Raw genomic sequence first — 14,341 nt, forward strand, 5'->3', positions numbered from 1 at the left:
AGAAGGGTCTGGAAACTTCTGTTTCAGTGTATCTGAAGAAGTGTGCATGCACACGAAAGCTCATACCAAGAACTGACTCAGTTGGTCTTTAAGGTGCTACTGGAAGGAATTTGTTTTGTTTTGCTAATTTCAAGTTAAGGATATGTAAAAACAGCAGCAAGACTGAGATAAAGAGAGACAACTCTGTGCTCACACGCACTGTTGCACTTATTCCATTCTCAAGCAGCAGAATTTTTAAAACATCTGATGGGGGGGGGGGACAGGCAGCCCATAAATATAGTAGGGATTTCTGTATGCTGTGGGAGTGTCTAGGCATATATTGGTTCCTAAATATATATTTTAAACCCCTAAAACTGCCCAGCAAAGACCCATGTTCAGTGACTTCTAAGATCTGTGGAATATTAAGGATGGAGCGCAGGGGAAAGCACAACTTGCCTGCTTTCCTGCTCTCCAGAGCCCTCCCCACCCCTCGATACAAAAATAAAATACTATTGCAGCACGCCAGTCTCCGAGTGCTGGGAGACTCCAGGAGTTCCTGCACTTTCCCCCGGGTTGGGTTTCCTTGGAAAGAAGGTGAACATGGTTTTATTTACACATATACAATCTGAGGACGGGATGGAGGAGTATAGCAGATCCCACCTCTGTATACCAAAAATGTAGTGGATTCCATAGCTACCATCAATTGTGTAGCGGATCCCATCTACGTATACCAATTGTGGCGGATCCAAACTGCATACACACTCTAATAAACACTAATAAACTAATAAATAGAGGGAAGATCGTGTAGAAAAATAAATGCAGCAAATCACATTGTGAAAGCCAAATTTCTCCATTTCAGTGGAGGAAAGAACATTTTGTGTTTCTGAACCTCATCGAATCATAGAATTGTAGAGTTACAAGGGATCCCGAGGGTCATCTAGACCAACCCCCTGCAACGCAGGAATTTCAGCTAAAACAACTGGATGCATAAGAAATGAAATTCCAACAAACAGCATAGAAATGCCTTCCTTACCCCCAGAGACACGTAATTTGTGTGTTCATTTCTCTGCCATAGCCAGTGTCCACATATTCTGGTACCACAATGAGAGGTTTAATCCCTTTAGTGTCTTCCATTTCTGGCCCATGGAAGGTCTTAGGGATGGAGAGCTTTGTTTCGTCTCCAGGCAGTCTTTTGCAGACAGCTGTGGCCTCCACCACCTTTGAATTACTCCATGTTGCTTATATTCCACTGTAACTTGGCCTGTTTGGACCAGGCCTCTGATGCCTTCTGTACAGCACCTCGTTTTCTCAGCCCTCGACAAAGAACTAACATTTTTATTCTTAATAAGACTGGGCAGCTGGAGAGGCATTGGCATTTGCTGCTGCCCTCGAAATCACAAACCCTCCGTCATCCAGAGGCACCGTCCTTGCGGCCTCTTCCAGCCAGGCAGGGCCAACCGGCAACAGGAAGGGAAATGAATCATCGGTGCTTCAGGTGTGTCTGAAAAGCAAACGGGAGCATGGCCAGTGGGTGGCCCCAAATTTCAGTGGCCAGCAAACCAACGGAACGGGAACAAACAGGCCTCTGTGTGCCTTCAGGCTGAGCTCACGGCCTGGCATCTCCCTAGAGGCAGGGGCTGCCTCCATTTCCCACCCTTTCTAGCTGATAAACCTTTGTGCATTTGGTGGCTAAATTTGGACAGCCAGTGTGGTGTATCAGACTGGGACCTGGGAGATCAGGGTTCAAATGTGCACTTGGCAATGAGGCTCATGGAGCGACCCAGAAGCCTCTCACTGCCTCTCAGCCCGACCTCCCTCGCAGGGTTGTTGTGGGGATTCCGTGAGGAGAGGGAGGGCCAGGTGTGCTACCTTGAGCTCCGTGGAGGAAAAGGTGGCATAGGAATGGAGTGAAAACATCATCATAATAACTAATAATAAATAATTTTGCATTCTTGCCATATCAAGAATTATAATAAGGTTTTAATTCAGTGTTTTGTTATCCCTGGAGGGCAGCAGACATAGCAGGAAGTCCTGTGTCTTTCCACAACAAATTTCTCCCGTAGTTTAGAGCATCAGAAGAGGCTGCTGGATCAGGCCAATGGTGCATCTAGCATCCAGTTCTCACAACCAGACCAATTCACACATTGCTTCGAAAATATTATATTTTATATATTGTAAAGGATCTTGGCTGCATGCAATAAACTTGTCTTAACTTGACTATTTCCTTCCCCCCAAGCCAGTGTGGCCAGAGGTTGCTGGTGATGGAGCTGTGTGGCCCCACAGCCTCCGGAAGGGCAGATACAGGTTCCCCATTGCTGCCCTGGAGTTTTCCCAGGTTGCCCCCTAAGAAGAGAACTGCTTTTCCAAAACCTGCCAGACTCTGCAGAGAACCTGCTTCTCACTCTCATTTCTTTGCTGCATCAAGTCATTGGAGGATTTTACGCAGAGGTCGCGTGTCCACCTGTCAGGGATTCTTCAGCTGTGATTCCTGCTTTGCAGCAGTGATGGACTAAATGGCCCTTGGTAGTCCCTCCCAACTCTACAATTCTGTGATTCCAAGTCCCTCTTTCCCCTCTCTAGGTCCCCCCCCCCAAGCGTGAGGGCTTCACAAGAGGTCCTTGGCTGTCCATGGCAGGAGATGCCCCTTTGGTCGGCTTCAGGGCTTATTCTCAGGTTGTTTGCTCCTACGACAACCTTGCATGGCGGGTTGCTTCTCACCTCTAGAATTTGCCCCCTGCCCCCTCATTGTTGGAAAGCTTTTGAAGGTGTATCGAATAGGAAAGGAAAAGGAAAACGTGCTTTGTTTTGCAGAACTGCTTCATGGCACACTCAAATGTGCATTTTTTTCAAGAAAAACTGGAGGGCTGTGTGAGAGAAGCCTTTTTACTAAACTGGTGCTCCCCAGCTGATTGGGGTGATGGGAGTTGAAAAAGGCTGCTGCAGGGGGCTGCAGATTCCCCTCCTGTTACAACACCCCTAAACAACACCCTGTGAAAAGGAGGGGGGATCCCAGGCTGCCCCCACCCCAGATGAGCAGAGCCCTTGGGCAAGTGGACTGGATGGGACTTGGCAGCCACCAAGTGTAATGACAGGCTGCGTAATGAGAAGTATGCAAAGCCAGCCTCTCCCATGGGAGAGCTTGTCAGACAAGGCTGCCGCCAAGTAGAAAATCACAGGGGGATGGTGGCTTTTGCAGGTCTCCCCCCCCCGCCCCCGCCCTCCCCCACCCCACTTCCTTGTCCTGCCAGAACTTGGAGCAAAGGCTGCACAGAGCTGCATTTGCCTTGATTACACGCGGAAGAGAAGAGGCAGGAGGCTTGGCCCTTTGGCAGACGCCTTCACCTTTTATTGTGACTGTCAGACTTGCGGCTCCAACTGTTAGAGGGCAAAACTCCTTCTCTCTCCTACCCCCCCGGGGGGGGGGAGATTTCTAGTTTCAGCCCTGAAGTTTGTTTACAATCCTGGTGCTTAGTTACTAGATCAGAAGCATGTGCAGAGGGCCTTCCCATCACCGCTACATCACTGCAACAGGTTTCAACTTCTTAGCAAGGATTCAGACCTCATTACCATAGCAATGGTTAAAATTAAAAGCACCACCTTGGGTTTACTCTAGAGTGAAGTGTTTTGAATGCTCTGAAAGTGCTTTATTAATTCATTGGAGGTTTTTAAGCAGAGGTTGGATGGCCATCTGTCAGGGATTCTTCAGTTGAGAATCTTGCATTGCAGGGGGTTGGACTAGATGACCCCTTGGGGTACCTTCCTACTATTCTGTGATTCTAATTATTTAGCCTGCTTCCTTTGCAGAAGTCTGGACCTAAAGCATCATCTAGTCCAACCCCCTGCAATGCAGGAATCACAACTATTTCTATTATTATTAGTAGTAGTATCATTGGTCACATGCTGCTGATTGGGGAGGCTTCCTGAGCTGGGGAGGCTGCCCGGGGGTGTTTGTGACGGCAGCTGCAATACCTGGGAGTTGGCCTCTTTCAGCTCTGTGGGAGTGGGCCCTGAGCAGAGATGTGTAGAGGTGCTCACTCAGTCTCAGAGCATCCACCAGAGAACACAGGTTAGCAGCAGGTGGATTGGGAAGTAATGGTAGATCTCTGGGCAACTTGCAGGAAGGGTTTAACAGCCTCAGCCTCAAAATGACTTCCCCTGCTCCGCATTAGGCTGGTGAAATGAAGAGAGCTAAGCCAGAAGTTGACTCTGGTGGGAAAGGATGGTAGGATCAGTTCCTTTCTGGTCCTGAAAACAAATCCTTGGGCTCAGAACCAGAGCTGGACTTTGGGCCTCAAATGTGCTGCCCGCTGCCTCTCACACTTCATTCTAAATAGTGGTTGTGGTGCCTCCAATACTTTGTGCCCAGTGCAACTGAGCTGGCTATGCCCCCCTAAATCTGCCTCTGTCAGAATGTGCTCAGAGGCAGCCTTTTCTTCCTTAGCACACAATTTGCTGTTCCAGAAATCTTTGCCTTGGTGACGGAGCAGCTCAGGGCCCCCTGAAACTTCAAATCCTCCTGCCTTTCTACATCCCGAGGAAGCTGGACTTTGGGTGGGGTTGGGCTGGTGAAAGCTGCCCTTGTTTCCTTGCCCTGCTGGCGTCTGTGCCGTAGAGCAACCACATCTGGGCGTGGGTAGGCTGGTGGCCAGCCCCACCGTCCTCCCCACAGTGCTCTTTGAAGCAGGCCCTGGTGGGGCGGCTGGCAGATGGGACAGAGCAGCAGCAGCGTAGAGCTCCTCCAGCCTCCCTCCTTTCCCCAGTTCCTCCCCACATCACTCTCCTGTGTGCCTGCGGAGCACATCTGGCACATGGAAATTGTTGCCGTTTCAGCCCAGGAGGACGAGCGCCAGGCAAATCCAGCTTCTTTGCACTTGAGAGCCCAAGGTGGGTGGTATTTGGAACGCAATTAGAGTTTCAGGTGAGATGGGGATTTGCACCCAGAGCCAGGTCTGAAGTTAGGCTGGGGTGGGGGGGCCTTGCCTTTGCAGGCATCTTCCAGACCCTTTCTTGGCACAGGAACACAGGAGCTGACTTTTCCTGAGTCAGACCCCTGGTGTCTACACTGACTGGTCGCAGCCCTCGGGGGTTTCAGGCAGCCAGTGGTCTTTGCCATCGCTTCCTGATCCCTTTCCGTGGTAATGCCTGGGATTGAACCGAGGCTCCTCTGCATGCAAGGCAGGTGCTGCGCCACTGAGCTATGGCCCTCGGCACGTTCAGCTTTCATTTAAAACAGCCAAAGGAACCCAACACAGCAAGTTTCTAGTCCTCTTCGTGCTGGAGGCACAAACAGGTGTTGTTTTGCCCTAATGGCTTGGTAAGAGTTAAAACTGCTCCCGCCACAGAGTTCCAAGGTGATTGACAAGCCCTTGGTGCTGGGGGGGGGATGTTCGCTGAAAGTTTTAAAAGTGAAATCAATTTAATTTAAGCAGATTAGTCTACCTGCAGTTGGCACTGCAGTTCCATACAGATTTACAGGCTCTCGCCCTCCCCCAGTGTACACTTTTAGTAGAAATGATTTCAAGACATTTTGGTGACTGTGGCAGAAATCCCATAGGGATTCCGTAGGGACTACAGGAACTGACCCTTTGTTTCTTTTTTGATGTATCCAAATTTTGCCATTTGGGGCATAGGCAGGACTATGTTTGTCTGGAATATGTCTTCAAAAAATGAAGACAAGGGATTCCCTGAGCTTACAGAGTCCTTCCTAGGACCCCGCCCCGCCCCCAACTGTCATTACTAAATATGTGAGCACACAACATGAAAGCTTGGATGCGCTAAAGGTCTTTGGACACGGATGTGAGGATGCAGCTAGGATTTCAACAGCTTGTCAATGGGACATAAGAAGAGGCAGAGGCCATCTCGCCTAGCCTCCTGTTCTGACAGGATTTGCCAAGGGCTTCCTGCGCTCCTCTGCTTTCCAGAGACTGTGGAGGCAGAGCAGAGCCATGGTGGCTAACAGCCCTCGATAGCCCTCTCCTCTTCTAAAGTCATCCAGGCTGGTGTCCCTCGCAGCCTCCTGTGGGAGGGAGTTCCCCAGTTCAACTCTGCGCTGCATGAAGAAGGACTTCCTTTTATGTCCTGGCTGAATCCTCCAACATTCAGCTTCGTGGGATGTCCAGGAGCTGTTATTGGGGGCGGGGGGGGGGGGGAGGAAAGCTTCTCACTCACTTTGTCTCTAAACTAAAAAGTCCCAAATGCCGCAACCTTTCTTCATAGGATCCTTTTAGTGGCCCTTTTCTGAACCTTGAAAAGCTTGAGAAATCTGCATTTGGCTGTGTAATATATATATAACTTATGGACTTTGGCTAATTTGGGGAAAAATGCACACAAGCCTCACATTTCCAGGGGGGTGGAGAACCCACAAGACTTTGGACTTAGATGTCCCACACTCTACATCTGGATGTCTCAATTTATATTGACATGCCACCTTTTCTTTCTCTTATTATTTATTGCTTGCTTGCTTTGTATATACCGTATGTCATAATCTCCTGCTATTGCCCCTTTGGGTTGTTAACAATGTTAAGAAAGATTTGCAAAAATTGTGGCATGCTCCCTTCTGTTCTGTATTTTATTCCATTTCTTTTCCCTCTCCCAGACCAGGTGTGACCCGCTCTGCCCCTCGCCACAGCCCTCATGGCAAATCTGGAAGACGCGGCCCACGCCAGCCCCAGCGAGTCTGCCGAGAGTCCGAGTGAGGAGCTTTCCCCACAGAACGACTCCTTCCCACTCTCCTCACTGGCCAACCTGTTTGAGAATGAGGAGGGAGCCCCCTCGGCCGAGGCTACGCGAAGCCCCCCAGGAGCCGGGGATGGAAAGCAGAACCTCCGGATGAAATTCCACGGGGCTTTCCGCAAGGGTGTTCCGAACCCCATGGACCTGCTGGAGTCCACCATCTATGAGTCTTCGGTTGTGCCAGGACCCAAGAAAGCCCCCATGGACTCCCTCTTTGACTACGGCACTTACCGCCATCACCCGAGTGACAACAAGTGGAGGCGCAAGAAGGCCCTGGAGTGAGTATGGCGGCTGGTCCGGCTAGATGGTGGCGTCTTCTTGGGCTGCAAAGAGGCTGGGAGCTGAACTCCCTTGGCTGGTGCTGGGTCGGGGCAAGCCGTTCAGCCTCAGAATATAGAATGTAGGATGCAGAACTGCAGGGGTGGAAGGGCCATCTAGTCCAGGACTCCTGCAATACAGGGGTCACAGCTAAAGAATCCGTGACCGGTGGACAGCCAAGCTCTGCTTAGAAACCTCCAAGGAAGGAGTCTCCACAGCCTCCTGAGGGAGCCCATTCCATTGTCAAACGGCTCTTACTGTCAGAATGTTCTGCATAATGTTAAGCTTTAGTTCTTCCTAATATTTAGTCAGAATCTCCTTTCATCTGCAGAATATATCCCAAAGAACATTTTTTTAAAAGCCAGAAAAGGGGAGCAGTCAGAAAAAAGCGTAATGATGATTCACCCTTCACCAGCAGGTCTCAGGACGAGTTAAAAGAGGGTCTGTAGGGAAGGAGCTGGGCTGACCTGAGTGCTTTACAGCTTTAAACACAAACACCTTGATTTGGGCCCAGAAACAAACTGGGGTTGTACAAAATCTAAAGGGAACCCCGGCCAGTAATCTGGCTGCTGAGCAGCAACTATATGCTGCCCCTGGGAGCTTACACTGAAGGGTGGCTCTTAAATTATTATTATTGTTCTTCTATTCTTATTAAATTTTTATACCCTCCTCCTTCTGAAGATCACAGGGTGGTTCACAACATAAAAATACAAACAGAGTATCTGTAATGTCTGAAAAGTCTGTCCTGGGTATGAGATGCATAATTTCTAAGGAAGATCCCTGGAGTTCGGTATTTCCGTCTGGACCTTCCCACTTTTTGCAGTTAATTTCCTGAACAAGTGGAAAATTGGGGGTGGGAGGAAGGGAGTGAGGAATGACCGCTAACACAGTTTTGAAGCACCACTAGAAAACAAGCATTTTGCAGGATTCACCACGAAAGGGCATTTTTGCAAGACTGTTTCTCCAAATGAATGCCTTGGGTGGTGGGATACATTCCCATGGGGGCCATTTATCACCTAAGCAAACAATTGGCAGAGTGTAGGCTCTGGTGGGACGTATTGCAAAAGGAAGTGTGTGCACTGACTTGGCAGGACATCAAATTCAGGATGAAAAAGGGTGTTTCATTCCCCCCTCTTTCAAATCCTGACACTAAAAATGTACCCTGTTGTGAGGTCATTTTGGTAACAGAGGAAAAAAAGCAAGAGGGAGAATTGGTTTTAGGAAGCGATACTGGAGCATGTGAAGAATGCCCCCCCCTCTCTCTCCTCACCTGGATTGGATAGCCCTCCCTGTTGAAACCCAGCAAGGGCTCCTTCCCTTCCCATCTTGTTCCCACATGGCTCTTTGGGGCAGGTGTGGCAGGAGTGGCGCCTGGTCAAAGAGTCCTCTGTTGAGTCCTCCTGCCTTGGCTGTGGATGGGCCGGGGGGGGGGGGGAGAGGCAGGGTTGCACCAGCTAGATGAACGGGCTGCTTGAGGAACAGGGGCACGCGGGTGCCAAGAACCTCACAAGGTGCCAGGAGGCCTGGGGTGGGCACACTGCACCTCTCTCTCTCTCTCTCTGAGGCCCAGCCCCATCCCTCCTCCAGGCTGCTTTGGAGACAGAAGGTGGATGAGGTGGAGAAAGGGGGCCTTCATCGTGGGAGGCGATAGATACACCTTTTGCTCCTCTGTGCCAAGAAACTCCAAGGGTGCCTGTGCTTTCCCAGGTTTGGTTTCCTGGGAATGAAGGCTGATGGAGAGACTGGGGTGTTTTATTTGCACCTCTGTACAACCTTAACAGAGGAAGGAGGGGCTCAAGAGCATCAAGACCCCAGCAGATCTTGCCTCTCCTTTAGGGTTTCAGGGAAGCCCCAAGGCACAGCTTTGGGGTCTAGCACAGAGTAAGTCCAGCCTCTGTGTCTCCAGCTTCAAGCATCAGCCAAAAACTCTCCCACACAAACTCCTTGGCCTGTTATTCCCCATCCTAGGATGAGGTGGGGAAAAGGCCTGCCCATTTGTCTCTATGGCAACCCCTTCAAATAGGTAAATGATGATACTATCCTGACCAGCCAAGGCCATTCCCTTGCAACAAAAATTGTGTGGCTGATTTAGAGGCTTGTTCTGCTAGACTGTAAACCTTACCGGATACAGAATCATGGATTTGGAAGGAACCCACAGGTATCGTCCAGACTGACCCTCCCTATCTATAAGTACAGGGTGTATAGAAACAAACACAGAGGCCAGAGATCAGCCCCAAAACCTATTTGCAAGGCCTGGAATATGGGTTACAGTGCCCTTTTGCAGCCCCCAACAACCAAAGCTGCCCCCCCCCCACATCTAGGACTGGAAGCTGAGGCGACAACTCTGCAGGGTGTGATAAATCCTGGCAACTTTGTAGTGGACTTCAATTCCTCCAGGCGGCTGTGTTGCCTGCCACCTCTGAGGCTTGTTTGGCCCAGAGCACAGGGAGGTTTGCTCACCAGCTTGCTCCATCCCCAGGAAGAAACCCCCCAGCACCAAGGGGCCTGCCCCCCACCCGCCCCCCATCCTCAAGGTGTTCAACCGGCCCATCCTCTTCGACATCGTCTCCCGGGGCTCCACCGCTGACCTGGATGGGCTCCTGCCCTTCTTGCTGACCCACAAGAAGCGCCTGACAGACGAGGAGTTTCGAGGTGAGGGGGACGAGAGGCAGGGGCACCCATGGGGGAAGGAGGGTGTTGAGCAGCCAGTGGCTGAGGTGTGCTGCCAGGGGAGCTGGGTGCCTGTAGCTGGCATGAATCCTGCAAAGGCAGACTTACTTCTTTAGCCTGACGAGGGCTGAATCTACACTGACCTGTTTAATGTTAGTAGGATGAAATTAGATATATCATTCTAAAATGTCACAGGGCATACGGGTAAATTAAAAGCATTTCATATCTTGTTTTCTCCATAAAACACAGTTTTCCTACTGTCTGTTCTTGGTTCCTCTGCAGCGCCCTCTGTTTTTTTTTTTTAAATCATGTTTATTAGAATTTCCAGAAAAATCCAAAATATAAAAGAAAAAAGAAAAAAAAAGGGGGGGGGGAAGAAACATTTACATTTAAGCCTTACTTTCATTAACATCTTTCCAGGACTTCCCCACCCCGCCCCCTCTTGTATTCCATTTCCATTAAATTAGTTATTAGTTCCACAAGTTCTTACCCCAAATTTTAAGCTTATTATAATTGGCCCAATATTCAATTTAATTCATCTTATATGACCACTTTTCCTTTAAATTCCACCGTCCTTCAACTTAAAATCGCCCCCCCTAAGATCGACCCCTGTTCCCTTCCACAGACTCCCCTCTTTAATACACCGAACCGAACAAAATAAAAAAATAAAGAAAACATAGTTCAGAATATAGTTTTACACCCTTTGGATTCCGAATTTCCCTCCCCCCTTTCCCGGTTTCGATCCCCAATGTCCATCAATCTATCTACTGTCATCCTGGAGACCCCACATCCATGTCCAGATCTCTCTCAGCTCCACTTTGCCGTCTTTTTAGTAGTCTTTGCCATCTTTTTATTAGTCTTTAATTTCAAACACCAAATCTTGGAAAAGCTTTATCTCAAGAAGGTCCATTTTTCTTCCATCCAGATCTCTGTATTCAAAAGTAAAACTCAGATTTTGTTTCTTAATCCTTTTAAGTCTGGATGTCCCAAATGCTCCCACTTCCAGCTTAGTCCAATTCTTGTTGTTCTCTTTCCTCACTTTCCTCAGGTTTCTTTTCCTGTTCCGCTGCAAAAACATTCTAATTCCAAAAGCTTCTAGTTCCTCTACAGAGGCTTTATTTATTTATTCAGGAACAAAAACTTGCGTCAAGTCCCTTCCGTTCTTCAATAGATATATCTATTGTCTCCTTTAGTGTAGAGACCTCTGTAGACAAAATAGTGTTTCGTTTTTGCAGCTTTCCCAGGAGATAAAAAGTCCTGTTCAATTCCACGAGTATTTTTCCACTTACAACGATTCTTGTAGTGTCCCAAAGCTCCCTCTAGAGGGATTACAGTAACTTAGTTTCCTTCCAGATCACACCCAAAAGTCAAACTAACTTGTTATTCCTTGTTTTCAACAATTTATATCCAAATTGTAACGAATCTAACCGGCAAAGTCATTGTAACAAAGTTCTCCTTTTATTCTCCAACTTCGACAGCTGCTTTGACAGCTGTCAAAATCTCTATATCTCCTCTCCAGGCTCTCTCACGGATCACTCCCGGTTCCCGGGGGGTTGCACTTTAGCTCATACGATCCACTTTTCTCCTCCAGCACAATCATGTAGTTTCCCATCGTGAAATTAATAGCTTTTATCAATAAAAAACAGACCCTTCTCTCGATCTTAGTTGTCAGATCCTTGCTTTAAATCATCTACAACAGGGGGGAGACGGACTTCCTTTTTGCACCTCCCCCGCTCGTTCCGAATTAAAAAAAAATTATTTCCTTTTAGATACGATTTCCCAATTACTCACGGGTTGTTATTTTTAGTCCAAATTTTCAATGGAAGAAGTCAGCGCTCTCCGTCAAATGGCATGCGGCTTCGCTCGGCAGGGGAAGCGGAGGACTCATAGCACCACACCACCCCCCGTCCCCCGCTCCGTAGCCTTTAAAAAGGCTCCTTCGCGGGTCGGGGGGCGCAAACGGTGCCCGCCTCGTCACCAGGTCCATGGGCTTCTGCGCCCATGGTTTTTGAGGGTCCCCGTGTCGCCGGCGCGGCAGGACCCAGCCCCTGCCGAGCAGGCTCCCTCCGGAACTCGGAGGGAGTCCGCCATTCGGCGATGGCGCCAACCCGGAAGTCCCTCTGCAGCGCCCTCTGGTGTCTCATTTTAATAATGCATTATGAATGTTACAAGCAGAATGTAATGTGTCCATCTGTGTTACGAAAACCAATCCTTAACCCTTCCTTAACATGATAAACCATGAGTGTAGATCAGCCCCAGGCAAGGGAAGGGAAAGGGGGGCAGCAGGGTATCCCTGTCCTTGAGGTACACGTGGCAGGATTGTTTATTTTATTGCATTTCATAGAATCCCAGGTTTGTAGTGTTGAAAGGCACTCAAAGGGTCCCTTGTCGAATTGCCCGCCAGGCAGGGACTTGTATCCCCCTGTGTTCTCCAAGGAGCTCAAGGTGGCTCTTCTCCCCCTCCTTGTGTGGTGTGTCTGGGCGAGAGGCAGTGACAGACACCCAAGGCCACCCAGGGAGCTTCATGACCAAGCAGAGGTTTTGAACCCGGGTCCCTGGGTCCTTGACTGACATGACAGCACACTGGCTCTTTCCCGCCTACTGGATGCTGGGAGTCTTGCTCAGTTCTCCTCCTCCGCTTGAGATGGGCAGGAGCTTTTCCAGAGCATGGCTGGCGTTTCAAATATCAATTGTGGATTGTGTTGTGGAGGCTCCTCGTGCTTTTGTCCCTGTAGCCTAACAGGTTGGCCAGGTTTTTGTTTTGTTTTTTTTAATTGTTTCAAAATCTGCTTGGCCACAGACTACAGTGGGGCAGAAGACGTCTGTGTGTCTGTGCCTGCTTTTAGAAGCGAAGACACTTCCCCTGTTTATGCAGGTTTTTTGTTTTGTTTTAAAAAACCTTTCTCCAGCAGCGGGGGGTGGGGGTGGGGTGGGGTGGGGAGAGAAAGAGACCCAACCTACTAGATCATGGCTCCTAGCCCCCTGGCAGTCTGAGGCAGCGGACGCTAGGAATGCCACTTGCGGAAGGCGCAGGAGGGCAGAGATGCTCTTGCGCTCCGCTGCTGCTGCTGCTTGGGGGCTTCCCATTGGGGGCATCCTGGTGGCCACTGTGCAAACAGGACGAGATGGGCCCCCACTGGCCGCACCAGCCAGGGCTTCCATGCTGTTCTTAGAGCATTCCAATGAGATTTCCTCAGGTGGATCAGAATTCTTAAAAAGCAAAACGATTGACAAATACCTTGTCGTGCTGTTCAATCCCTTGCTCTCACTCAGCTCACTTCACAGCCACAGTCCGTCCTGAGCCCAAGATTCTGTCCAGCTTTAGGTTTCTCTCTTTAAATATAAGCTGTAGAAAGCAGCTTTAAAACACAAAAATATGGCTCAGAATGCACTTAATTGCTTGTGCCCAGCATTATTGATGATGTGCAGCCAGGGCACTGGAACATCGTGCTTTGCACATGCTCAGTGCATAGGGGAGCATGCAGAAGAGAGGGGGAATGGACCTCAGTTTGTCAGCAGAGGGTGATGCAAATGCACATATAGAACCATAGAATTGTAGAGCTGGAATTGTAGAGTCCGACCCCCTGCAATGCAGAAATCACAGCTAAAGAATCCCTGATGGATAGCTATCCCACCTCTGTTTGAAAACCTCCTAGGGAGACCATTCCACTGTCCAATGGCTCTTACTGCTAGAAAGTGACTGGAGAGTGTCTACAGTTCCTGATGAGGGTTGGAGAGACCTGGGTTCAAAACCCCCACTCAGACTCAAAGGTTGCTAGGTGAACTTGGGCCAGCCACTGTCTCTCAGACTACCTCACAGGTCTGTTGTGAAGTTACAAATAGAAGGTGGGGGGTAACAACATACACTGCCCTGAACTCCTTGGTGAAACGTTGAGAGGTGAACATTTTAAAGTAGCAATTGCTCAGTTCCTTGTCTGTGATGCAACATCCTGTTCTGTGCCTCCCTCCCTGCTCCCACCCCAGAGCCCTCCACTGGCAAGACCTGCCTCCCCAAGGCCCTGCTGAACCTCAACAATGGCAAGAACGACACCATCCCATTCCTGCTGGACATCGCGGAGAAGACAGGCAGCACGCGGGAGTTCATCAACTCGCCCTTCCGGGATGTCTACTACCGAGGTGGGAGGGGGACTCTGGCAGGAGCAGTTGGCGGGGGGGGGGAGGCAGCTGCTCCAAGGTGGGGCACTGGGGACCGTGCCTGGTGACTGCGGTGAGCTTGGCCTCAGTCCCACCTTGAAATGATTGTCCAAGGGGCCTCAGTCCCATCCTTGAGTCTTGGTCAAGCCAGTTCTCTACAGGCTCCTTTCCCCCATCTTTTTACTTTGGTTCTGCTATCCAAGGAGAGTGGGAAAGAGCTGAACGCCCAGCCCTGAGATTCCGCCAGGCACTTCTTTCTGGGTTTCTCAGTCCTGAGGGCCAGAAACTTGTTTGTTTGTTTTTAAATGAACACCATTATTATTACAGTGGTTCCTTGGGTTACAGACGCTTCAGGTTACATACACTTCAGGTTACAGACTCCGCTAACCCAGAAATAGTGCTTCAGGTTAAGAACTTTGCTTCAGGATGAGAACAGAAATCGTGCTCTGGCGGCGCGGCGGCAGCTGGAGGCCCCATTAGCTAAAGT

General features: G+C 49.6%; 1 protein-coding gene across 5 annotated transcripts in view; it reads left to right on the plus strand.

Moving 5' to 3' along the window:
• Positions 1-14,341, plus strand: part of TRPV4 (transient receptor potential cation channel subfamily V member 4) — a 48,710-nt gene that overhangs the window by 14,159 nt on the left and 20,210 nt on the right. For 4 of the 5 annotated variants that reach the window (XR_014150500.1, XM_081836510.1, XM_081836509.1 and 1 more), the window contains 3 exons: positions 6,575-6,989; positions 9,509-9,681; positions 13,684-13,836. Coding sequence is in view for 4 of the 5 variants with exons in the window: in XM_081836510.1 (XP_081692636.1) it covers positions 6,613-6,989; positions 9,509-9,681; positions 13,684-13,836 (703 nt within the window). In the remaining variant the exon portion in view is untranslated. Of the gene's footprint in view, positions 1-4,579; positions 4,864-6,574; positions 6,990-9,508; positions 9,682-13,683; positions 13,837-14,341 lie in introns of those variants that run through there. The other variant, XM_081836512.1, reaches the window with a different exon arrangement.

The sequence above is a fragment of the Podarcis erhardii genome (assembly GCF_964252035.2).
Source record: "Podarcis erhardii genome assembly, chromosome: 13".
Lineage (NCBI taxonomy): Eukaryota > Metazoa > Chordata > Lepidosauria > Squamata > Lacertidae > Podarcis > Podarcis erhardii.